The sequence below is a fragment of the Ursus maritimus genome, unplaced genomic scaffold (assembly GCF_017311325.1).
Source record: "Ursus maritimus isolate PB19 unplaced genomic scaffold, ASM1731132v1 scaffold_7, whole genome shotgun sequence".
Classification (NCBI taxonomy): domain Eukaryota; kingdom Metazoa; phylum Chordata; class Mammalia; order Carnivora; family Ursidae; genus Ursus; species Ursus maritimus.
Genome location: NW_024426885.1, coordinates 16,052,789 through 16,078,315, shown reverse-complemented (window position 1 = coordinate 16,078,315; position 25,527 = coordinate 16,052,789). Strand labels below are relative to the sequence as shown.

General features: G+C 43.9%; 1 protein-coding gene across 6 annotated transcripts in view; it reads right to left on the bottom strand.

Annotated features, from left to right (window-relative positions):
- The window catches only part of LOC103657401 (actin-binding LIM protein 1), an 88,114-nt gene that overhangs the window by 30,249 nt on the left and 32,338 nt on the right, over positions 1–25,527 (bottom strand). For all 6 annotated transcript variants that reach the window (XM_040624491.1, XM_040624492.1, XM_040624495.1 and 3 more), the window contains exons 3-7: positions 24,426–24,484; positions 12,459–12,536; positions 11,581–11,736; positions 8,005–8,040; positions 5,327–5,456 (exon numbers count right to left, since the gene is read on the bottom strand). In XM_040624491.1, coding sequence (XP_040480425.1) covers positions 5,327–5,456; positions 8,005–8,040; positions 11,581–11,736; positions 12,459–12,536; positions 24,426–24,484 — 459 coding nt within the window. The remainder of the gene's footprint in view (positions 1–5,326; positions 5,457–8,004; positions 8,041–11,580; positions 11,737–12,458; positions 12,537–24,425; positions 24,485–25,527) is intronic.

The window sequence follows — 25,527 nt, the reverse complement described above, 5'->3', positions numbered from 1 at the left end:
TTCTGGTCACCAGAGTGGCAAGGGGGCCCCTGGCTTCTAGCTACACATTTGAGAAGGATATACATCCTACCCTGGCATCCTCAGGCTGCCCAGTTTACATTTGTTTTAAAAATAACTGCCCTGAGATTGTTAAGACGAGCTCCGAGATACAAAGTGAATGTTTAAATGACGAACCAAGTGGACTTGGCTCCATTTTGAAGAGCCTGAGATGTGCTTCTCCAATGGCCACGAGTGCCCTCCGCATTGGAATTTCCAAGCTGGAGAGGTCTTCCACGGAAACAGATACATGCTTTTCAGAATAACTAAGAAGTAATTCCTTGAAGAATCGGTTTTTAGTTATTCAACTACACTAGGCTTTTAAAGCAATATCTTTAATACACAAATTCTCCATGATTGATTTCATAGTTTAGCAAAAAGCACATCTGATTTTAAAACTCAGCATATACTGCTATGTACATTACATTTTGTATCTGATTTATGTAAACTATTTTACAGGAACAAACTGGAGGCACATGGGAGGCAGACTGTTAGCTGTTTTTTAAGTGTGGGCTCAGGGTCAAGCTAATCCTTCTTGGCCTAATGCTCTCTACAACTGAAAACCACAATATTTGTGTGAAAAAGTTCAAATTCAGTCTGAAGACAGAAAACGATATACCCTTGACCCTTGAATGACATGGGTTTGAACAGCATGGGTCCACTTATACGTGGGTATTTTTTGGTAAACGTATAGTACCGTAAATGTATTTTCCTCCTGATTTTCTTAATAACATTTTCCTTTCTCTAGCTTACTTTATTGTAAGAATACAGTCTATAACACATATAAAAATATGTGTTAATTGACTGTGTTATCAGTAAGGGTTAACAGTAGACTATTAGTAGTTAAGTTTTGAGAGAGTCAAAATTCATATAAAGATTTTTCCACCATAAAGAGGGTCGGTGCCCCTAATCCCCACATTGTTCAAGGGTCAACCGTATATCTACATTTTTTAATAAGGCACCACTGGGGCACACAAAGGTATGTAATTTTTATTACTATTTGGTATTTCTGTTGATAAGGAAAAATTTAAATGACTGAAAGCAGCTGTTTGTTTTAGCTCAACAAGAACGCAATTTTCTAGTTAAACAGGGATGGAAAAGAAGTTTGCTTTCACAATTATCCTTCATGTATATTTAGACTGAAACACCCAGGGATGGGGGGCCTGGGGTCTGGTCCTGGTGCAGCACTCCCTAGGTGTGAGCCCTTGGCCATGGCCCCTTAACCAGAGAATGGAATGGGATGACGTAACCAGAAGTGCTTTAAGGGCACCATGCCCAGGGGGAAACTGTCACGGACAAGGTGAGCTGAGGGCTTACTACACACCAGGGCACTTGACCTCGCGCATCTCTCACAACCTAGGAGAGGTTCTGTCGATGACAGAGCCAAGTGACAGTCCAAAAGGGAAGTCAACAGCCCAAGGTCCCACAGCGAGCACAGGACAGAGATAATATTTAAACCTAGGACTCCAATGTCCATTTGGGCATTCCAACTCTCCATAAAGCCGTTCACAGACACAAAGTTTTGTGAGTCTTGATATGTGGTGATGCATTATTTGTACAAACTGTGTATCACTTTACAGGGCACGTGACGTTCTTCTCCCTACAAAAAGGATCTCTTTGGAAAGATGAAACATGTAATAACCAAACAAGGCAGCTTACATGTTTGAATTAAAAACCTATTTTCTCTTGCATATTAGAAACAAACAACTCTAAGCTGGGCCACGGGCTTCTATATTAAAGTCTCTTTAAAATACATCTCTGAAGTTGTTTAATAATTTCTCACGGTTTTATAAACATTCTCTAAAGCCCCCCCCATACTAATTAGCAATAATAATTGTAAGAAATCTGTCAAGAATTTTAGAAAGCATTGCTCCAACTGAAAAAAGACTGATCTCTTCGCTAGTGACAAATAACGCGTGTCTTCAGTAAGCGTGTCAGCAACATTATTTTTACAGCACAGAAAATGCTAGAGCAGCACACATACAAATAAAACAGCATGCTGCAGTGCGTCTGTATTTTTGGACTCAGTTGCTCAAAAATCCAAGCGAGCAGTAAGAAAATAACTTGGGTAGACTGCAAACGAAAGCTCAGTCAACTAGGACAGCATTTTGGCTACTCAGTAGCAGTGCTCAGGATGCGAGCACTTGGATCACAGGGTTAGAATCCGCTAGGTCTGTCTCAAGTCCCCTAACAACACCTGCGCTCGCCTGCCACTCCCCTCCTTCAGCTACCGTCATTGGTTAATCTGGTTCAAATCAAGGCTATGGAACGGGTTAGCATGCTTCCGGGAGCTCAGACGTATTTTAAATTATGGCACCTTTGACACCCCTGTCAGGGCTCTTGGATCCCCCAACACATGGAGGGGAACAGGAGCCCCAGTTGAGGACTGCTACGGAAGCATGATGGACATGGAGGAAACAATGGGAATGCCATAAAGGGAATGGGCAGGGATGTGGGGCAGAAACAGAAAACAGAAGGCACAGCTCTTCTTCTGCATCATGCAGGATAAGGACCAGTCAAAAGAGGACCGATTACTCTAAGGGTTGGCTCGAGGAGAGAAATTTAAGTTACATTGCCACAGATCTTTTTATACTATCCAAATGTTTTAATATCATTAAGTGGTGAAGTGGCTTATCACCAGTAAGACAAGTTTTGCAGATTTGTTGCTAAATGCTGGTATGATTTGCTGAGCCACATCACATATCAAAACCAGGAAAATGCCCCAAGTATATATTATATTTTGCTTTTGGCACAGAAAAACAAAATGATAATATATGGTTTTTTTCCCCTAAGCGGTAGGTAATACATCTTATGGTCTTAAACATACTTCCTGTTTCTTCATCTAGAGCCCTTAGAAATGACATATTTCTCCTGTGGAGAAATGCCATGTCAGTTCTAAGACGCTGGGTGTAGTCAAGACACACGCAGGCATGCGGAGAGGTCAAAAGCTGGGAGCTAACTCTTGGAGATACGACTTATTAGCCTTCCCCGGGTGCTAATAAATCTCCACTCTGCGGGGTGCTGCCTGGAGAAGCCTGCCTCCTTACCTTTGATATAGGGAATGAAGTGGTGTCGGAAGGGGGAGTTGGGGCGGGAGTCGCTGTGGGCGGAGCTGAGGCTGCTGGTGCGCAGGTGGGACAACCTCTGCACACCAGGAGACAGCAGCTCTGTGCGGCAAGGAGTCAGGGGTGGGGCCAGGTGGAAACAGAAAAGAAGAACAGAAATTAACACAGGAGCAGGGACAACATCATCACTGGGAGGGGGGAGAGCGGAAATACAGAACGTTAATCAGGAGTCTGAAAAAGGAAGAAGGCAAAAGGGTTAAGAACGCACCTGCTAAGGGCGAGGCAAAGTGGGGAGAATTTGCGAACAGGTTCAGGCTGGTACAGAGTCACTCTCTGAGAATAAATGGCTTTATGAGAAGGAATAGCTACCAGGACATTCTCTGTCCAGATGACACTGGCTACTGTTGAGCCAGTACCGGGCACGTCATTTAGACTCAGAAATAGCTGTTTTTAAAAAGCACCTGACAAAACAGAACCCTTGAAACACATGTAAAAAAAAAAAAAAGACAATAATTTTAAGAACCTTGTAAAGAAGTACTTATATGTAAGGGTCAGATGGTTTTTTTTAAGCTGCCAACTTCTCCCACTAGTAGTTTAATTTTATTCTCCTGTGTCGAAGGAAAACCGGTTTGTGTTCCCTGGGTGGCGAAGAGCTACTTAGGATCTCGAGACCCGTGTGGTGGCAGCACGGGGTGGAACTGGAAGCTTCGTTATCTTGGAAGGAAAATGGACCTTTAAAACTAAACCCAGACCCGAGGACATGTACCATCACCCGGCATCCAGAACCCACAGAGTGGATAATCAGAGGTTTTCTATACTGACCACAGCCCTGCTGTCAGAACCCTACTGGCTTCACTTGACCAGGGTAGATCTTGAAAAAACAATTATAAACCCTAATAACTGGCATCATGCATGCCCATGATATATTGTGAAAAGGAGGAGGAGCACTTAGAATGGGGAACGTTCTAAAGGCTGCTGGCTTCGGAACCATGATTGGAACAGACGAAAAGTTTGCTCAACAGCGAAATGATCTTTTAGGGAAATAATGTCCCTCGCTGGCCACCCCTTGACTATTCAGGGACCCATGGAACAATTTCCTTGTAGCCCCACATCATTCTGACAAGGTCATGGCCGTGGCCTCAGTGACCTCAGCACGTGCCTATATGGAGGGGTGGCTGCATATAGGACTCCTTGTCCCTCGCACAGACGAGGGCTTCAATCCAGACCCAGGTCCAGGGCAGGAATTAAATGAATATAGTCGTACATGGCAAAAAAAAAATCCATTTCTTGAAAAACCCTCATTTAACATAACTCAACAAATACTATTTATGACCTAGAGAAAATTATACATTATTGAAGACTCATATAGTAAAAAAATCAATCTTCTATAAGCATTAAATCTATGGCTTTAAGAAAGAGATTGCAGCCTTTTTATATTCTGTTCATTTCCTCTGGTTCCATTTTATTGAATAAGTTAGCATATGAATGAGTTTGTTCTCATCAACCCGTGCAGAAGCAGCTTAAAATGCAGTCTTCCTAGATGTTCGCTGCCACCAAGGTTGTTTAGAAGGCCAGAGTCTCCCTCTGGGAACCCTGGATCCACGCTGGGATCTCCATTCTTCCATTCCACACAGGAGACACCCACTAACAGCGATAGGGTCCATGCTGTGCACAGAAGAAGGTCACCTGCAGGCCACTATTGTTTGATATTGTCTAACTCTAGTTTTTCTGTTTTCTAAGTCTGGTTCAAAATCTAAGGGCTGGAATGGATCTGAAAAGTTCTCAAACACAGCCCCGAGGCTGCACGTAATACTGCCTTCTACTGGACTGGGGAAACACAGCAAACCCACCAACGAATGATTAATGCTGGATTTTAGATGATGCTGACGTGCCCGAGAGGCACATCAACATATTTTCTTTGGAAATCATTTTAAGTCTCAAAGTGATGAGATTTTCTTCAAGGCTAAAAAAAGAAAAAAAAATCTCCCTGGCCTCCCATTGTTCAATGTCAAAATGTAATTATTTAATAAATCATAATGAATATAATCATAAAATAACACAAATTATAGTTGGATAGGAGTTTTCTTTTTTTTTCCCCTGGGAAATGGGGAGATCTATTTGGCAGCTAGATTTTTAATACACTATCTGTGGTGGGGGAAAAAAAAAATCACACAGCAACACAGACTATTTATATAGAGTGAAATCTAGGGAAGAGGCGCCCTTACCAGGTCTGTGAAAATGCTGGGGAGAGCGCGACGTGGTTGGAGTGTAGCTGTGGCGGCTGTAGACGGGGGAGTTGATGGAGCCCTGGCTGGTGGACCGGTGGATCACCCGGTCCCGAGAGTCCTGGTAGCCCTGGAAAGAAAGTGCGAGAATGCGGGAGCATAAGACACACACTCAGGCTATCAAAGGGTCCAGGTGAAATCCAAGTCTACAAAGGCTGCCTGGGAACTATCATGTCGACCTGTTCACGTATACATTTTAGGGCCATATCCTCAAAGACATATGCAAAGGAGCATTCTGCGGTTAATACATTTTGTTCGAAACCCATAGTTCTTGCATTTACCCAAATTTTAAGATGTAAGATGCCATGTTGGTAGAGCTCTGGGAAAAAGAGAATACCCCGACAGCCACACTGATATGATGCTTTTCAGTTCTACAAAGTATGTCCATCGTTTCATCCAACTTGCATAATAACGAAGGTAGAGCACAGGGTATAGACCTCCCTTCTCCACAAATGCAGGATGTCTCAGAGCAGGTCAGAGACCCATGTGTAGGTGTGTAGCTTGTACAGGCAGACCCTGCTTCAGAACCAGCCTCCTGGCTCTAATCTTACCCTTTGTTCTGGCTGCCAACCCACACTGTCCATAACACTGATCTGGTGACATCTTAAGTTGATCTTCCTGGAGAACAAGCTGGTGGTGGCCCCAAACCCAGGAAATTCTACTTCCCACTTTGAGAAACATATCCCGGAAAAAATAAAAAGTGATCTCCAAATGGGAAAATTTGCTCAAAGATATTTAGAATACCACCATTTATAAAGATAAAACTTTCTCAACAAATCAGGGAATAATGAAGTTAATTAGGTGTATCAATTCAATGGAATACAATACCACCACTAGCATGCCCGGTATGTCCAAATCCAGAAACAAATCCAGGTTAGGTATGAAGTACAAAAAATCATACACACACAAACACAATATAAAACTGTTCAAACAGTGAAAAGGAAAGAAAGGAATGTTCTACATTTTAGGAATTACTTGTCCTATGAAGTTTCTGTTGCTACAACAGAAATACAAGTTTGAAAGACTATATGGAAAATGCCTAAATTAAAACCTCAGTAACCATGGCGGTGTGAAATTTGAGAGCAAATGGCAAGGAAACTTTGGTTTGATCCTAGTTGCCCAGAACAATAAATTGAAAACAACAAAACAAAAAGTCCCCAATGTGCTTCAAACTTTGCAACTGGTCAATAATAGAAGTTAACGCTTCATGAATTTCTGTTGTGATGAGAATACTAACAGAAATTAATTTTTCACAGCCCTCAGTCATAAACTATCAGAATACTACAGGGTTTTTACCATGTTAAATCACGATCATTATCTAAGATCAATCCAGTTTTATGTAGAGTATCCAGAAAGTTGCTTGGCTTTAAGATAAGACTTACTGATTTTTATTTTTTTTAAGATTTCATTTTTATTTATTTATTAGAAAGAGAGAAAGAGGGAGGGAGAGAGAATGTGAAGCAGACTCTATACTGAACACAGAGCCCAATGCAGGGCTCTATCTCACAACTGTGAGATCGTGACCTGAGCCCAAACCAGGAGTCTGATACTTAACTGACTGAGCCACCCAGGCGCCCCTTATTTTTTATTTTTATTATTATTTTTTTAGATGAGGGTAGACCTAACACCTGAGGAGTCGCTCACTGGATACATAAGGAAATGCAAAAAAGTAAGAAGCAAGCTAAATATACAATCCCTTGGTTACTGTTATCTGAAGTGGCTAAAATGAACCAAGTGCTGGGTCAGACCTTGGTGCTGGACCACACTCAGATCTGGGTCAGCCTGAGCTTAGGCCACCAGCCTCGAAGCCCCCCACCCCCCAAGGGGAAAAATAAGGAAAGACCACAGGAAGTACTTCTAAGGCCTCTGGTCACCAAGTTGGTGGTCAGTGTGGGGGTGGGGCTAAAGTGACACCAGGAGGGACAGTGTGAAGGAGCTGTCGATTTTGTGGGTCAGTGTCAGCTTCCTGAAGAGCCCTAACTAAAATGGTTGTGAGAATAATCTGTCCTTGGTTTCGAATGCTGCCGAGTGGAAGGAGCGTGTGTGGATTGATGTGGGACCCATGGCTCACTACGGAACAATCACTAATGGCTCGAAGTGATCCACATAGGAGTTATTCCCAAGGGAACAGCGGGCCTGGTGGACTGGATAAAAGCCACTGTGATTTCTTTACCCTGACAAGCGGGACAAGACTATTGATTCGAGAGTAAAAGGAGTGTTCTCCCCCGAAGATGGGTCTACTCACAGAGTACTCTCTGACCCCCGCAGGCCATTTCAGAGAATCCAGGATGTTGGGATTCAGATAATTCAATATGAATGAGGGGAGGGAGCCCCACCCCCCGGCAGGACAGGGGGCCTCACTCCCTGCAAACCCTTACCGGGCACTTAGAGGCATAGGCTCAGAATACCGTATGGCTACTTTTACCCCCAGTCTCATTTGGAAAAACAGTGATCTTAGAGTAGATCAGTCCAGTAATCTTACATTCATCATAATTTTGCACGCGGTTTTTTTTGTGGTGGTTGTTTTGTTCAATGTCCTTCTTTAAAAACTCCAGTGTAGGAAAAGTCCAAGTAACTCCCGAATACCACCCATTATAACGTTCAACAATGGCACTTACTTCTGCTGATGGAGTAGGAGACAAAGTCCTTGGAGACTAGAATAAAAGAGAATTGCAAATCACAGTGAATATTGATTTGTTATCAGTTTACTTAGTTTATCAGCAACCCCTGGAAACAGTACGCCACATCCACATGCCCGCTCCCCTCGTCCACCCCCATCTTCTGATTCGGTAAGTTGAGTGTGGAGCTCAGACAGGAACACGACAACCAAGCTCCTGGGAGCCTGGAGCATGTCCCCGCCTAAGAACTGTGGGTTTTGAGAAATATGCTGTCATACTTTTAGATGCTTAAGTTAGACAAATTGGAACTATTTTTCCCTCTATGCTCAAACTATGCTGTTTACTACTATGAGTCACGGTGTCTACTGAAGCACCAAATTTTGTAAACATGGTTGTTAACTCAATTATAATCAGGGCAATCACGTAAGATCATTTGCTGCCTGACATAGGCCAGTGATGACCAGGTGTGTGGCATCCCGCCCTGGTGGGCTTGCCAACATCACCACCATTCACCTTCTGGCTTCCATCCTTCCAGGCACAAAGGCTTCCTTGGGGGCAATGAACAAATCAAACCCTCTCTCACCTCAGGGCCTTTGCATTTGCTGTGCCCTCTGCCAGCAGAACCTTTCACTCAAGACACCTGCCGGGCTTACTCCTCTTCCTCAGTGAGGTCTCTACTCACATGTGGTATACAGAGACCCAGCCCCACGTGCTTTCTCCTTACTCTGCTCCATTTTCCCACTAGCACTATGCCCTGCAAAAGCGCATCATGTATCTGTTTACAGTCTCCCACATTCCACTGCAAGCTCCATAAGGGCAAGAACTCTGCTTCCTTACAGCTAAGCATTCCCAGCGACTACAGCAGCTCCTGGCACATAGGAGTTGCCCAACAAATATTTCCTCAATGAATGAATGAAAGGTTTACAATTAAAATGCAAAAAGCACTCAACCAGAAATGAAATGCAAACAAAGCATCCTGAAGAACACAGCCAGGCCAGTGGTAGATTTCCCAGCATCCCCGTTTGCCCTTTACCCCAAGGTCACAAGAAGCTGCCAGGCTCTCTGTCACTGCACATTCCTCAGGCTCCCTGGTCTCAGCGGCAGCTACAGCCTGTCTCTGGGGAGGGGGGGGATCTTAGCTGGGTGAAGACAGGCTCCTAGAAGGCGGGAGCCAGGCCTGACCCTGCTGACAACAGGCCTCTGTATCCACCCTACTCATGCCTTCCGAAGGCAAGAATGGCTACACAGAACATCAGGTTTATTCCTCCAGTGTTTCTAAATTGGCAATCTCTAGATTCTTTGGAAAAAGTGTTAATAAGTAAAGAAACAATCAAACGGCATGTGAAGTTTCCTAAGTTGCAAGATTCGTGTGTTGGGGGAGAGCTGATGGATATGTCTGATTTCTGACCTGGGGGCATCCTCCCATCAAGGCTCTGTGCTCCGAGAAACCCACAGGTCATCACTGCGGGTTCTGACGGTAATGATGCTGACCACCAGGGCGGCCAGCAGTCTGCCCAGCACTTATGTGCCAGGTACTGCCCTCATCTAAATATTTCACTTAATCCTCACAGAAAACCTCTGAGGTAGATATTACTATCTTGAGTTTACAGATAAGGAGACTGAAATACGTATTTTTTCCAAAGTTGTGTGATTAGTAAATATGAGTCTGACTCTAAATCCTGAAACGTTCACTTCAAAGCCCAAACTCTAGAGTGCTTGATGTTTTACTGCTCAAAACAGAGCCACTGGGAAACAGACACATACCCCCAAACCTAAATCACCATAAAACAACTCTCCTCCCCCTTGCTTGTATGAATTGAATATTAGCAAATTCTCATCTACTTGCTCCAGGACCAGGCCCTGTGCACCCTGTTCTGGAACCGTCCTTACTCCTTTATTTCTTGTGCAACTCTCCAGGCAGGGCCCAGGGGCAACTCAACAACCCAGGCCAATCAACCCACGTTTGAGCAGCTGCAGTTACATCCATGTGACCACTAGGGGGCACCACATGAAAATGGATCTCACTTCCTGTCCAATGGGCCTTTTTTTTTTTTTTAAGATTTTTATTTATTTATTTGACAGAAAGAGAGACACCCAGCGAGAAAGGGAACACAGCAGGGGGAGTGGGAGAGGAAGAAGCAGGCTCCCAGCGGAGGATCCCTATGTGGGGCTCAATCCCAGAACGCCGGAATCACGCCCTGAGCTAAAGGCGGACTCTTAACGACTGAGCCACCCAGGCGCCCCCAATGGGCCATTTCAATACAGAGCTATGCTCTGGCGTAAAACCCAAATTGAAAAATAAGTAAATAAAAAGAACAACATATATTACAATTATGAATAAATAGAAACATACTATAAAACAGATATCATATACACCTATATTACTGAGAACAAATTAAACAATCACCATGTTTTCATGGCTTTTTTTCATCTAAGATCTCAAACCACTGTGTGGATGTGTTAGGTAGCTTATAGTCTGTTTTAACCTCGGATTGAACAGCTGATTTCAGTCCAATACTTGGGGTAACATCTCTCCGACTGGACTCAAATCAGTCTATAGAGAATTCCAATTTTAAAAATAAAAGGGAAAAGAAGTTTTAAGTGAGTTGAACAGGCAAGAGGAAAACAGACCCGAGCCCCCGGGTAGGGAATCCCCATTCCTGGGAAGGGGCGGGGAGGACCCCAAGGAGCTGAGAGGCTGTGCTCCAGCCTCTGAACCATTAATGTTGAGAGAGCATTAATAAGCCCGAAGAGGACAGGGAATGAATGACCACAGTAGCAGCTGTCATTTGCCAAACATTCACGAGTCTGACTCTCTGCTAATTGCTTTAATAGATTAGTTTATGCAGATTTAGTCTTAATAGATAATACATTATCTAGATATTCTATAGATATCAACCTTTAATAGACAGTTCATTTAATCCTTACTAACATCCATGAGGTAGATTCTGTCATCCTGGGTTACAGATGAAGAAACTAGGGTCAGAATGGTTGCCACATGGCCAAAGTCATATAAGCAGCATGTGGAGTCCCCAGGTTGAGCCCGGGTCATTTCATTCCAGAACTCTGCCTCCCACCACAGTGCCACACCGTGGTCTCCATCTCTGTGCTGTTTCTGTCCTGCACATTCTATCGTAACATGCTGCATACAGCAGCTGCCCTAATTGAGGGTGTATGTTCTCTTCCTCATGATCCCCATGACTATACTTCAGCTTGTCCCCAGACAAAGACCCAGAAGACTCTCCCTCACTCCCTCTGCCCAGCTCACAAAATCTCCCCTGACAACTTTGACTTCCTTCCCAGTATGTCTGCTCTGCTATCCCACAACCTGGTACCAGCACTCATTCATCCTTCCCCTGTGTTTCCTCTGGCTGCTCTGTTCTCCCACCCCTCTGTAACCTCCCGAGGCCAGGGATGGTGTGATAGGTTTTTTAGTACCTCAAAGCACCTGGTATGGAAGCCTGAAAATGGTAGGCAATCAAAAGGACCCTCTGACTTATTTTAATTCCAATCAGTTAGTCTTATACATATGATGAAAGAGAAGTTGTATAATGCACAGCTTCTAAAATGTATTACCTCTCCCAGGCTCTGCCTCTCCTGTTTGTCATCATAGCCCGAACTGTAGAAAGGCTCATAGGTAATAAGATCTGGACGTTCAATATCATAAATTGCCTTGACCTTGGGAATAGCTGCTAAATCCTTATAATCCAGGATTTCATTGTCCACTTTTGCCTGGCAAAGTCAAACAGAAAACAAAATTACTTTTCAGTCTCATTTCTTTGGGGAACTATTGTTAGTACATTTCATGTCCTGCTCGAATGGTGAAAATCTTAAACAAAAGCCAAAACATTTTGTTTAGTTTTAAAACCAAAAGCATTTCGCTTTAGAAAGTTGCCTGTTTATACCATATATTAATCATGTTTTAAAAAAAAGTCATCAAAAGCTTAGGGAAAAGTCTGTGTAGAATAAACCAAGTAGAAAAGCCTGTAAACCTTCAGGATAATTACCCTAAATTTATTACAGAGATGGAAAAGCTCAAACAGATGGTCAAAAAAAAAAAAAAATCCCCCCAGATGGCTAAAAACAAGAACTGCGTATTTGATAAACTAAATATTTAAATATCTTTGTGGCAGAATTTAAGAATACTTGGTATCAGCATTATGAAATGTATAATTAGTCCCCAGGTATCTATATCCAAGTTAGCCACATTTTTAAAGTCCTACATGGTATTACTGCATTTTACGGGTCATTGACCTTGATGGTCACATTTGTATATAAATTTAATCACCCGAAGGAAAACATGATTGAGAAGGCTGATCTTCGACAAGGAAAACTGGATCTCATAATAGAAACAGAAATCGTTTCGATTATTCCATTTTGGATTACCCATCCCACTATTACACGCTGCTACTTTACCTGTCCCGGAAGGGTCTTTTCCAGAAGTAAATACTTACATAGATAGTATGACCTGGGGAACCCGGGATGCTGGAGCCTGGTCTCGAATAGATGCTTTCAGAGGAAGTCCTGGTTGGCTGTAAAATGAACAGTGCCTTGTAAGATTTCAGACCATGGCTTCAGAATCAAGACTGGCCTGAGTCCCTAGCGTTTACCAAAAACCAAGCTGGTTAAAAAAAGATTTGTGACTTTTCTGAGTAAGGGAAAGTACAACCTAGCAAGAAAGGTAAAGGAGAACCAGCTGTGCAATCAGCCTGGAAAATGCATTTGGGGACTTTTCTTTTCACCTTCTCTTTCTCTTCCTCTCCAAGACCTTCTGGCTCGGCCTTCATGCACATTTCCCTCCACCTCTGTGGCCACAGCCCCAGCCCCCATCTCCAGCTCCGCTCAACTGGACTCTGGCAATGACCTTGCCTCATGGTTTCCTGCCTCCATTCTTGCCCTCTTCAAATCCACTTGGTACCCAGTGACAGAGAGATTTTTTTTTTAAAGATTTTATTTATTTTTTTGAGAGAGAGAGAGAGAGAGCATGAGTGGGTGGAGGAACAGAGGGAGAGGAACAAGCACGCTGCACTGAGCGTGGAGCGGCACTCAAGGCTCGATCCCAGGACCCTGAGATCATGACCTGAACCAAAATCAAGAGTCAGACCCCTAACCAACTGAGCCACCCACCCAGACAACCCCAAAGAGAATTTGGTCACTACCTGCTTTTGGCTTCAGTGACCACTTAAAATCACAACTTCCAGCGCCTCAGGGCTTTGATCTGGCTCTCCTCTCCCATCCTCTCACTTACTTCCCAATCACTCATGGAACGTGGCGCACGTCTCTGCTTCAGGCTTCTTATCCTCCCTGTTCCCTCTGCCTGAAATGCACTGATCCTTGATTTTACTTGATTTTTTTTTCCTCCTTCAGTCTTGGCTTTAAATGTCACCACCTCAAAGAAGCCCTCCCTGATCTTTGATATCCAGAATGGTTACCCTTATTTTCTCTCAGTGTCATTCTTAGTTTTCCTTCATGAATAAAATTTGTAATTCTATGTGTATTGGGTTTTTTTGTTTTGTTTTGTTTTTGGCATCCTATCTCCCTCACTAACTTTAGTTACCATCTCTGCCCTCACAGAATTTATTTTTTCACCACTTGTGCACACCCACTGTTTTGCACAGGTACACAGAAGTCATAAACAATATTTGCTGAGGGAATGAGCTAGGATTTATTATTCGTAAACACTCAGTTTGTGGATACCTGGCTCGTGTTAATTACATGACGTGAGCCTAACCACACAGAGTCACTGAAGTAAGGTTAGCGGTCAGCTGCTAGGAAAGATAAAAGAAACTGGACTTTATAATACTTGCTTAGAGGACCCTGAGAGTGAGGGGTGGTGATAGCAGTGGGAGGGTTAATTGCTTCCCGCTCTGCCTGGCACATTCTGGAAAATTCTGCCAAGAAAACCAAAGGCCTAGTCTTGAAAGACTTGCTCCGCTCTGTACAGATATTTCCCGGAGAGGAAAATGTGTAGTTCTAGGTGAGGAATTGGATCTTTCCTCTTTGGAACTGTTTCTACATATACGGCACCTTGACAGTGACTATAACGGAGCCAAAAACCTCCTAAAAATCAGGATGTTGCATCACTATGTCATTCACGTCTGAAATCCTGACAGCAAACCCACCTGGCCAGTCCAAGTCAGACAGCGATTAGAGAGATTAGACTCGCTCTAACAGAGAATTCACTGGAGGGCCGTGGTGTATCGTTCTCGTGTCTTTGAGATACCAGGGGGAGGGGGCTGGAGAAGTCACACTGTGCACAGCAGAGGGGTGGCAGGCTCGTGGCTACTGGTCCCCCTTCCCCAACACCTGCCACATACAAGTACTTTCCTCCTAGACTTAAATTCTCCAATCACATATGTATCCCGATATGAGAAAATGCTCAATTCTGAGTCTACTGGGAAAGGAAGGATTCAAATAATAACTACTCCCCAAGTCTAATTCCTTGAGCTGTTTCCCAGTCAAAATAGAGAAGCGACACAACCACGGTGTGGTCCTCCTTTAAAAAGGGAAGCGACCCCTAAGAAGTGGAGTCAATACGCCTCTCTGTGGGTAACGACTAACTGCAGGTGGTCCTTCAGCCTCAAGAGGCCAGGAGAGAAAATGCGCCAACCCAGTATCAAGACGAACCCTGGCAAGTTACACCGCAAGAGTGTGAGCGGCAGCCAACGTCGGTCGTCCGCCTGCCCCGTGGCCGGCTCCGAGTGGAGCAGCTCCCGGGCTTGATCTCACTTTCATCCCCTCAATGACCCTTTCAGCTGGGTTGTTATCACCCGTCTTACAGACGAGGAAGAAGGGTGCTGGCTGTCAGCCACACAAGCACTCGCGTCAGGATGCGAAGTCAGACACCCTGGAGCTGCAGCCCAGGCTCTTAGCCCTGCTCTAAAATCTCCCCCATAGCGTAAGGTACACGTGACCATCTCTCTCTCGTCAACACAGCGATGGGGCAGATGAGGTGAAAACAGAAGAAAACATTTGAGATCAACTAGCAGGGAGAAGCCTGCGTGGCTCCGTGGTGGGGTGCGGTCCGAGAGGGGGTGCAGGACAGGCAGACGTCTTCAGGTGCGGACGTTGCTATGACGAAGCCCTGTTTTCATTACAGGCAGCTAGGACATCGTGTGAAGAGCCAGAGAACACGCCGAGCCCTGGGGTCTCTCCCCTGTCACTCATCCTATTTTTGCCCGATACGGTCTGGGATACTTTCCGCCTTGCCTGTAATGATGCAGCTGGGGATGGCTTTGAGGTATTCTGGTCCCTCGTGTGCTGCGCATGCGGATCGGAACGTAGCTGGAGAGCCACGGGAACACGTGCCCGGGACCGGGTCTGTCATGCTCTCTTCCAGGAATGAGGAACTCCATGGAAGGAAAAGGTCCCTGGGCTGAACCAGCCTGTTTCCATTCAGGCCCCCTCTACCCTCTTTCTTCACCACACGGGAGGATCTGTGAGTCCCACAGGCTCGCTCCGAAGCTTCCAGTTTGGCTCACGCACAGCACGGCTACGGCAGAGCTAAGGGCGCTAACAGTTATCCGACGATCCGAGATCTTGTCAAGTCCCATTTCGTTCTTCAAGGTTTTCAGATCTGAACCACCTCCATTTTGCATACACCTGCCCCAGGTTCTCTGATTCCAGAATAAATATTTTGGATTTTTATAGTCAGACTGTGTTCAAAGTCACATCAGCTGGTCACCAAATCCGACGATGCTCTGGCTCTCGCGGAGAGATCAGTCCGCCGGGAGCATCTGCAGACCATTCAGCTGGGAAATGCTCAAGATGTCTCTCGGAGACTCAGAAGTTGCTCTTTGTTGCACTGCATTTACTGTTGCTTGCTTTTGCTTCGTGCTGGTCTCCTAACCTTACTTAAAATCTACTTCCGTAGGCATCTTGCTTATGGGTTGAGTTACATCCTTGCTTATTTCTTACAATGGCCCTTCTTTGTTCTGTTTTCCTGTCTAAAATGAAACAGTGGGATAACACACGACTCTGTGTCGTATAATAGAGGGGGGGTTAGAAGGCCAGATTTGGAGTCAAGTGATTTAGTTCAAATCCTAGTTCTCCTAGTTGCGTGACGTTCTATGAGTTTTTCTTTTTCTCTCTTGCTGTCTCTCTCCCTTTTTTGAGTTTCAACTTCTCATTTCTAGAATGGAGCAGAGGGCACTGACACCTAGTTCATAGGGACAAAGAAAACAACACCGATAAGGCTTCAAGCACCTTGCCTCGCACAGGGTGCCTACCCATTTGCAGCATTTTCCAGACGCTGGACCTTAGACTGGCTTTCTTCGTCTGTTAATCTCACAGAGTGAAGGAGGGCACTGCCTCTGTTTTGCTCTTCACGGCAGAGGAGTCCTTTCAGACGCGAGCTCCCTGGACGAGATGTCCTTAGAATTCTCTACAGCTACTGCACTGGCATGCCTTCCCAGCAGACCTCAGATACGTGAAGTCATTTATCACAGCCCATGGGGCAGCAGTCAGATTGCCTAATGCCCTTCCCCTTTTCGAGAGCCCTGTGAAGTGACTCTGTATCCGCCCGAGACGGTGACTTCCTGCTTAGGTCCCGGCTTTGCTAGTCTATGCCCTTCCCACGTGGGATGGCAAAGACCCTGCACAGGCCTGACTCACTGCCGAAAACGGCTCCTGGGGTGCTGCCTCCTCCCCCCGCTCAAGCTCGAACACCACACACAGATGGCTTGCTTTTCTGCCACAGTCCCAGCGGCTCCGGAAGTGTGTGTGCTCACCCTGTGGAGGTCAGAGGTCCCTTCTTCACGAAGATAATAAGATTACTTCTTAAAACTCAACTATTAGTTTGGGTATTTTACTCTCAAGTATTTGGAATTTTACATTTCAATTCGAAATATCTAGGATTTTAAAAACATGGAATTCTAAATGAACAAGTTTACTATTAAAAGAAATCCTTTTATTCTTCTGGCTGCATCCGCCCCATTAATAAATAACTTGCTGAGGGTCTCTGATGGCCAAGATGCTTCAAGAGGCACACAGCCGCCGTCCAATACAGCAGCTCAAATCCACTCCAGCTGAAACTCACTTAACCTGAAAAGCAACAACTTAACTGCCATGCTTTCCGTCTTTCAAATCCCACTGACTTTCTTCTTTACCATGAACTTAACTCTAGTGTCACCTTGCTGGGCTAGAACAATGTTTTACAGACGATTCACATCTGATCGTTATATGCAATTATTTAACCTACATTACGGTTTCAACCCATTCTGATATCCAACTTAACAACACTGCCCCAGTAATTACTAATTCAGTTCAATAACCCAATGGGTCAGCAGCCTTTGTGAGCCTCTATGAGAGTTAGGATGAACAAAATTACTCTCTTGCTTATACAGTTGACCCTTGTACAATGCCAAGGTGAGAAACATTGACCCGCTGTGCAGTAGAAAATCCACACGTAACTTGTGACTCCCCCCAAAACTCAATTACCATTACCCTACAGTTGAACTGGAAGCCTTACTGATAACATAAATAGTTGAATAACACATATTTTGTATGTTGTATGTATCACATAATATTCTTATAAGAAAGTGAGAGAAAAGAAATGTAATTAAGAAATTCTAAGGAAGAAAAATAGATTTATAGTACTGCAGTGTATTTATGAGAAAAAAGTATATGAGTGGACCCACACAATTCAAATTGTTCAAGGGTCAGTTGTATTATAAATGAAGATAAGTTCTAATATTTATCCTCAAAGGTATGCCCACTTCTGTTCTACAGAGAAAGGAACCAGGATCTGTTATTAGAAGCAGATGCAATTTACTTATTTTCCTTTAAGCCCCTTTCCCTCATGCCTTATGGAAAAACCCAACTTGAAAGCACAGTTGGAAAATTCAGTTCTATTTTTTAGTGCCATCTTTGGCCAAAAAACAAAAACAAAACAAAACAAAACAAAAAACCCGGCAGGGCAACCCCAACCCTAACCCTAACCCTAGGGCAAGGGTGGAGAAGGCACAGTAGATACAGAAAGAATTACAGACTGGCTGTGATCTCTCAAAGTATTTTGCTAATACAATTAGGCAAAGAGTTTAAACCTTATTTTGGCAACAGGAGGAAAGGAGCTTCACGAAGAACCTTCTATTGCACGTGGTTGTCCTCGCTCACTCCCTCATCCAGGGATCCATGTGACCTACATTTATTTCCCCAGCACATGTTCATATACCCACTTCTGATTTCAAAAAGGTTTTTTATTTCTCTCAAAAAAAAAAAAAAATCAACAAGGAGAAGTCTCACCGAAGACGAGTAGTTCGTTTCAAGAAGAAAGAGAAAAAATGACATTTGATCACGTACGGTAGTTGCTTGAAAATACACATCTCTTTGTTTTCTGCATGAGATCTTTGGAAAGCCCTCTAACTACCTTACAGCTGAGTCTTCCTCTACGCCTTGACTTGGTCCATCTGTCCTCCCATCCAGAAGGCACAGTCACAAAGTGAGAATTACACTGAAGACATCTTTTCATGCTTCCCCACAGCGCTCATCCTTCTTCAGATACTGACCATTAAAACACTTACCAGAGCTCTGCCTGGTGAATAAGCAGAGAAATCACGTTTTCCATTTACTTTCACTATGGGCCACTGGGCACATGGGGTCCCTTCTTGGCCGGGATTGCCGGAGAGCACTCTGCTGCCCCCACCCTCCCCCCTTTCAGCAGGAGCAGGGGTGCGACAACTACCCATCTAATCTGCATTCCTCCAAAGCCATGCTCTAAGAAGGGAGAGAACTACAGGCAACTGGCAACCAGATGGGAAAAAGCTGATGAACCCCTAGGGGACAACTACCCACATAAGGTGATCGACACCTTATAGGAAAGTGCTGCTGAGACTGACAGTACCTGCCTTGGGTTTTTGTTGAAGTTCACTAGACAAGGTGGTGATAATAGCTGCAGAAGAAGGAAGACTTTTAAAATCTGCATACATTGCACGTTCACTGCTAAGTCAAGAAAGGGTGAAATTAACTCCTTAGGAGTTTTATGTTTCAGAGGAAGCAGGAGGGGCTCATGGGCACACTGTCCCTTCTCTGGAGAGTTTCACAAATGTCATCAGCCTTTACTCTGGCCAAAAGCCTCAATGTCTTTCCAGTATAAATCTTAACCCCTATACATCCTGATGAATGATAAAAACACACCAAAAAGAAAAAAGTATTCAAAAAAGTGAAAGCCTAGAATAAAGCGGTATGTATTGTAGTGATGTTAATAAAACAATAATCAACATTATCTCCTTGTTCGAGACATACACAAAGCCTCTAGTCAGCTCTTTAAAAATATACACACGGTATATGTTTGGTATATTATAGGTTTGCAAACACATACGTTATTACGGTGACTGTTAGTTTCAAAAGAAAAAAAAATCTCATGCCCATTTTGTATGGCTGCCCATTCATGCTTTTAGCCTCCAAAGGCACATCAGAGAAGCTCCTTTTTAGAACACAGCAAATGACCCACTGTGGATTGTAACAAACTTGGTCCTGGGAATATCATCTGCTTTGTCTATAATGAATCACAGCAGAAATTTCAAATGTTCAGTACTGAGTTTTACCTACAGGCAAAATTCACTATTCATATAAAACTTTTCCAAGCAAGTAAAACGGAATATGTTTTTCTTAGGTAATTCTACTTCATCATTTTCTTTTACCTGTATCTCAGCCTGAGGAAAAAAGGAGCAAACTGCAGAATATAAATAAAAAAATGACTTTCCTCCTATCAGTTTCCTCCACGACAAAACCAGGGCTTACTTCTGGGGCACAGAGGGCTGAATGTCCCTGCGAGTACAGCTGGTTTGCCTAATAACTAAAAGGGTTTCATATTATCTGGTGAAATGAGCAGCTGATGTAAAGCATCTGAATGATCAACATATCTGTGTGACTTGAGAATTGCCTTGGCGTTTCCAGGCTTCTTAAAAGTTCCAGAGAATGGGTGAAGGGAGACCTTGTCAAATGGCCTGTTTCTCTGCCAGGTCCCAAGCTGTTTACAACTTTCTGTGATGGAGCGGAGGTTGACTTCGTTGATATTTACGGCTGGATAATGGGAATCAGATGTCCCTTCTGAACCAGGATAGGAAGACAGTGTTATTAAAAACAGAGCTCTCTTTCCTTTTAAAGGAGAGGCTCTCCATCTTTTAAACTTAAGGGTCTGGACCAAACCAAAGAATCTCACACTTGATGACGGTGTTTTTGTTCAAGTCAGGAAAATGCATCAGTTGGCTATAGCCTCAGGCTAACAAAAGAGAATACTATTTGAGTTATAAAGTATACTTTCGGGAAAAGGACCCAAAAACTATCGAAAAAGCAACTTCTTGCCGAATAGAGGTCTGAATTCTGAGCAACACTCATTTGCAGTGGGGACCATCTTTGGCTGTTCCACTGGATTCGCCAGACTATAATTTCACTGCATGTGAAAACTCCACCACTGGAGCTGAAAGAGCTTTGGGACAGAATGAAGATCATAATGACAAATATAAGTTGGGAGTGTAACCCAGTATCTTGGGCCAACACAACGCACCCAAGGCCTGGAATCTGCAATTAAGTCTTGCCGCGGATGCCTGGGGAGCGCCGTGGGCTGACCTCATTCTATAGATGAAGAAACTTCGGGGGTTGATGTCTAAAAGGTTTCTTTCTGCTCTAAATGTATATACCTCCAACTCTCTTCCAAACCATTTAAAGAAAGAAGGTAAAGTTGTAATAAAAGTACACTCAGCAACTGTCCACAGCCTTGGCGCTGTCCTGGCCGGCACAGACAAAAGGTGCACGCACAGAGCCCAGACTACAGTGTCATGTTGTAATCTCGAATTGTGAGCAGAGCTAAAAAAGAATGGGTTTCCTCTGGGCCAAGATAGGACTGTGGAAAGTTATTATAATTTAACAGGTTTCAACTGATTCTCAGAGACTCCTGAAAAAGGTCAAGTCTGCGCCGGGAGCCCAATCTCCTGCTTCACTGCTCATCTGGAGAGCTGGCTGAGGCCTCTCCTGGCTTCTGGACAGTCCTACAGGTCATGCTGCTCTCTTTCTCAAACACATCAGACTTAGCCAGTATGCAGTGCTCCCCTCTGTCTTCCTAAGTTTCCCTGTGGTGTAGTGGAAAGAGCACGAGTCAGGGACTCAGAGACCTGGCTTCCAAGCTTCGCTCCTCCACTTACCGGTGGGCTAGCTCTGGGGAAATTACTTAACTGTGATGGATCTCAGTCTCTCCACCTGTAAAATGGGGGCAAGGACAACTACCTCACGGGATTCTTAGGGAGGGCACATGAGAGTATATTTCAATCCCCTGGCCTCTGCAAAGTAGTGCCTGGCTCTCATTTCCTTTCTCACTATTGCTTTCTTGAGCCGAACCACTCCCTCCCCAAGCACTGTGTCCCCTGGCTCCATGCTGCGGCTCTTCTGCTCACCAACCCCACCCCTTTCTCGTCATCTCCACGTGTGCTCATCTCAATGGACCTCCACAGTTCAACTCAAAGGCCACTTTCCCCGGGAAGTGCCCCGAGATCCTTTCTCTCATCCAACGTTCCCGGAGCTATGTGATACGTTTCTACACCACTTTATAATTATTTCTCTATTATTTATCTGTCTTCCCTGCTGGTCTAGGTCTAGAGTATCCAGCCTAGCACTCACTATAGCTGGGTGCCTGGCAAATACTTGTTCAATGAACCAACGTGTAAATACAGGACCAAAAGGGGAGCTTCTAATGTGCTCGCTTGAATGAAGGTAACACTTTAGCCAGTACTATACATGGAAACAATACCCAGAAAAGAAAACAGCCAGAATCAGAAGGTGAGACGCACTCTGTGGGGTGAGAAAAAGCGTCTGCCTCTGCAGGAGCCAGAGAAGTTATGTGGGAAAAGCAGCATGAGGAGGATAAGCGACAGAAGCCTGGGGCCAGGACGGACAGCGGCTCGAAGCCTCAGCCTAGACACAGCGCCAACCTGCAGAGACGGAGACCGGCCTGTGCGTCGAATCAGACTTTTGGGATAAAAGAAATCGGATGAAGAACGATGCGTGTTTGGCAGCTGCCATAAAACATGAAAAAAGGGAAGAATGAACAAAGAAATATTCTCAATTTAGAAACACTATACAACAAAACAAAACAAAACCTTTGGGAAAATGAATTTGATAGTAACTGTCAATGGTCATCGCTTTATATAAAGTTGGTGTGTGTGTGTGTGTGTGTGCGTGTGTTTGAGCGCCCACATGTAGAAGCATATTTACTGGTATTCAAGTTACAGTTTATTTACCTATATTCTAACCCCCCATGATTCCCTTCCACTTATTTCGGCTTAGACATTTTTATATATGAAGAGTAAGAAGCCAGGGAAGCCAGTGAGAGATGTCCTTAAGAATCTATCATCACAAATGGTCTGTGAGTTCTTAAATACCAAGACTGTGGATTACTCGGTGGGGTTGCAGAAAGATTCTTAAAACATTTTCATTTTGCTATGGTAACTGCACTGATGTGATATCCCGTGAAAGGCTTGGAAGTCTTGGCTTTAGGTCTATGATCTGTAGACACACCCTTAAGAGAGCATAACGTTTATTCCCTTATTCAAAAATCGATTCCCCTTTAAGCCCCACCAACGTCAGCACATACCACACTCAGGACACACTGGAACCTCTTCCCCTCCGGAGTGCTCCACCCTACGCACTACTGGGCTTCCCAAAGGTGAGCAAGCTGAGGGCTGGCCTGACCTCCCAAGTGGTTGAATGTTGGCTTTAGGAGAAAAGTTCTGGAATTTTCTGGAAAACTTTACTAAAGGAAGAAAAGCTAACAGCTCTTCTTGGCCAGAAAGAGTACAAGTATTTCACTGGTTGCTTTCACAAGCTTTTCCAGAGAGTTCTATCAAGATGCAATCAAGAGTGGTTTTTTTTCTTTCTTTTTTAAATACCATTTTAGTCACACTATCTGCAAACTCAAGCAATCCTTACAGAGAAAAGACATACATTTCATGCAGTCTGGTCTCATTAGCATTCTTCTCCTCATCTCCTAAAAAACTTCATCAGGGATGAAATGAACACAATTATTCAAAACACTGAAAGCAACACTGTAGAGATACTATAAGCCACTAGCTACTTGGGTGGTTTCTGGGCAGCATCCCCAAGCTATGCTATGAATTTTACATTCTTATGATAAAATGACAATAACTACTATCTCTAAGGCTCGAGGATTTTATAAAGATAGTTCATTTCCAAAGCACCCATAGTTCCTCCAAAATCTCACATGCTGGTGCCCAACGCGGGTGACTGTTCCAGTGTGCACCTGCCTGGTGGCTGGGCCTTGAGGGCTATACACACATGCTCAAGGTGAAGCTGTTATGCTGAAATAGAGACCAAAACCATCCTGAAATTGGTGGACAAATTACTTTTTTTGTTTTTAGTCCATTATTCTGAGAATAAGGTTTTTTTTTTTCCTTTTCCATAAAAGTATGATGCCAATGGGGTTACAGTGCACAACTGCTCACACCTACTAATGGCCGTTTAAGAAGCTCTCATACCACACTCTACAGTTTGGCTTCCAACATAAATTCAGGCCATTCTTTTCCCTGAGATGCCAAGTGGAACACATTAAAACTATAGTTTTTCCAAGCGTACCACTAAGTCAGCCAAACCGAGAGACTATGGACTGGGATCCAGAATGATTATTGCTCAGAAAATATTTCACAGTCCAACGGAAAAACTAAGGACATCTGAAGAGGATACAGATAATGGTACTTATAAGCGTGTACAGCTCTTTGCTTCGGAAATACATAAAACAGAGTCATCTGGAGGTGTTGTCAGGGTTGAATAACACCAGGAGAAGGTTTTAGAAGTGAGAGGTGAAGAGGGTCTATCCTTTTGCCTGAGTGCTTAGTGTTCAAGGACAGTTACTGAAACATTTTGATGTTAGCTAAGAGTTAAGTGACCAGGACGCTTAGTCACAGTGACACTTCTGGGCTCATCATTGTTTCCCCCAAAGGTTTTATCTGACAAACCATCAGCTTCTGGAGACAGAGGCTACTCGGTGAATTCAAATTTAAAAGGTCAGTAAAATGTACCATGGATGTAGAGTTTGGATGGGGTGGTACATTATAGACTAAGTACAAAAAAGTCTGGTGAGGTCACCAGATGTTGGACCTAGAACTTGATGAATCATTTTTTCCCATCTGTATGTTTTGACTGTTCCCTTGTATGCTTTCCTATGAACCTGACTAGTAAGGCAAGGCTTACTTTCTCCAACACAAGCATTGGGAACAAAAACCACAATCAGTTTAACATTAGAGGGAGGGGAACCTTCCGCCCTGACCAAATGGTCTTACAACTCGATCTGCTCTTAAGAATAAAAAAAGCCATGAAAAAGTCATTTCCCTCAAACTCCAGCCCCGAGAATTAGTGGCGATGACACAGGCGGCCAGCAAATGCACCTGGCATCACAGCTGTAATTGTTTCCTTACCCGCAGCTTTTCCTCGGTCTTGGTAGATTGCTTACAGTCGGGATGCCAAACGGTGGAACCTGGAAAGACATGATACCCGCAAAGAGTTAAAGGAAATGGAAAGAAGCCATAGTCCTATTAGGCAGAACTTCTGAGAACAGATCATACCCTTCTCTATCAGAGGGGAGTTTTAGAGCCCTGGGCCCAAGTAAATTATGACAACTCTAACCTCCAGGTGAGTTTTCCTCATCCAGTCTGAGCTTGCTCTAGTAAAGTCATAATTATAGACCACAGAGACCACTAACGGGCACAAGAGCGTTATGACGCAAGAGATGTTTAGTTCTTGATTGAGTGCTGTTGCTGTTGTTTGGGACCATATTATTATCCTTTAAAAGTCATGTCTGTGTGCTTACTACAAGCTGTATTTAATTTAAATAGAAGCCATAAACCATGTTTGTAGAACATCAAAATAACCAAGCAATACAGATGAGGGAAATAGAGTCAAACCAGACAGTCTGTATCCAGAAGCAAAACTCACTGAACTTTTTGTTGATCCAATTACACACAGTCATCCACAAAGATATGGAAAATCAAGCCAACTAGCAGAAAGGCTGAAAGTTATGCTACAAATGCAGAAGTTTCCTTTAACGTTTAACCTTTTACTTAACAACAACAACAAAGTCTCCACTCTCAAATGAGTGAAATAACTAAAGTGTCACTTTCTGTCCCTGAGTCAATGCCTCACCTTCTCTGAGTATGAAGCCCTTCCCTGGAATGGTGTCCGCTTCACAGAACTAAGCAAAACACTTATATCCCATAGAAAGCTCTTGTAAGAATCCAAACCCGCTGATACGATTTTGCATGCCTAGATCTATATGCCATTTACACAGCTGTGGGTAAAACCTGTACGTAAGTCCTATATTCACGCAAGGATACATTCAAATGCGGTTACAGGCAGAAGAGCTGAAGGAACACTGGATAAGACTTGAGCAAATAAAGTTAGTAAGTTGGAAGCAGCGAGTAAATGATATAAATTTAGTAAGTCTCGGTATGAGTATCAGACTTTCCCACACATCACTGTTCAATCTTTACCTCTTTAAGCAACCATCTGTGTGTACTTGAA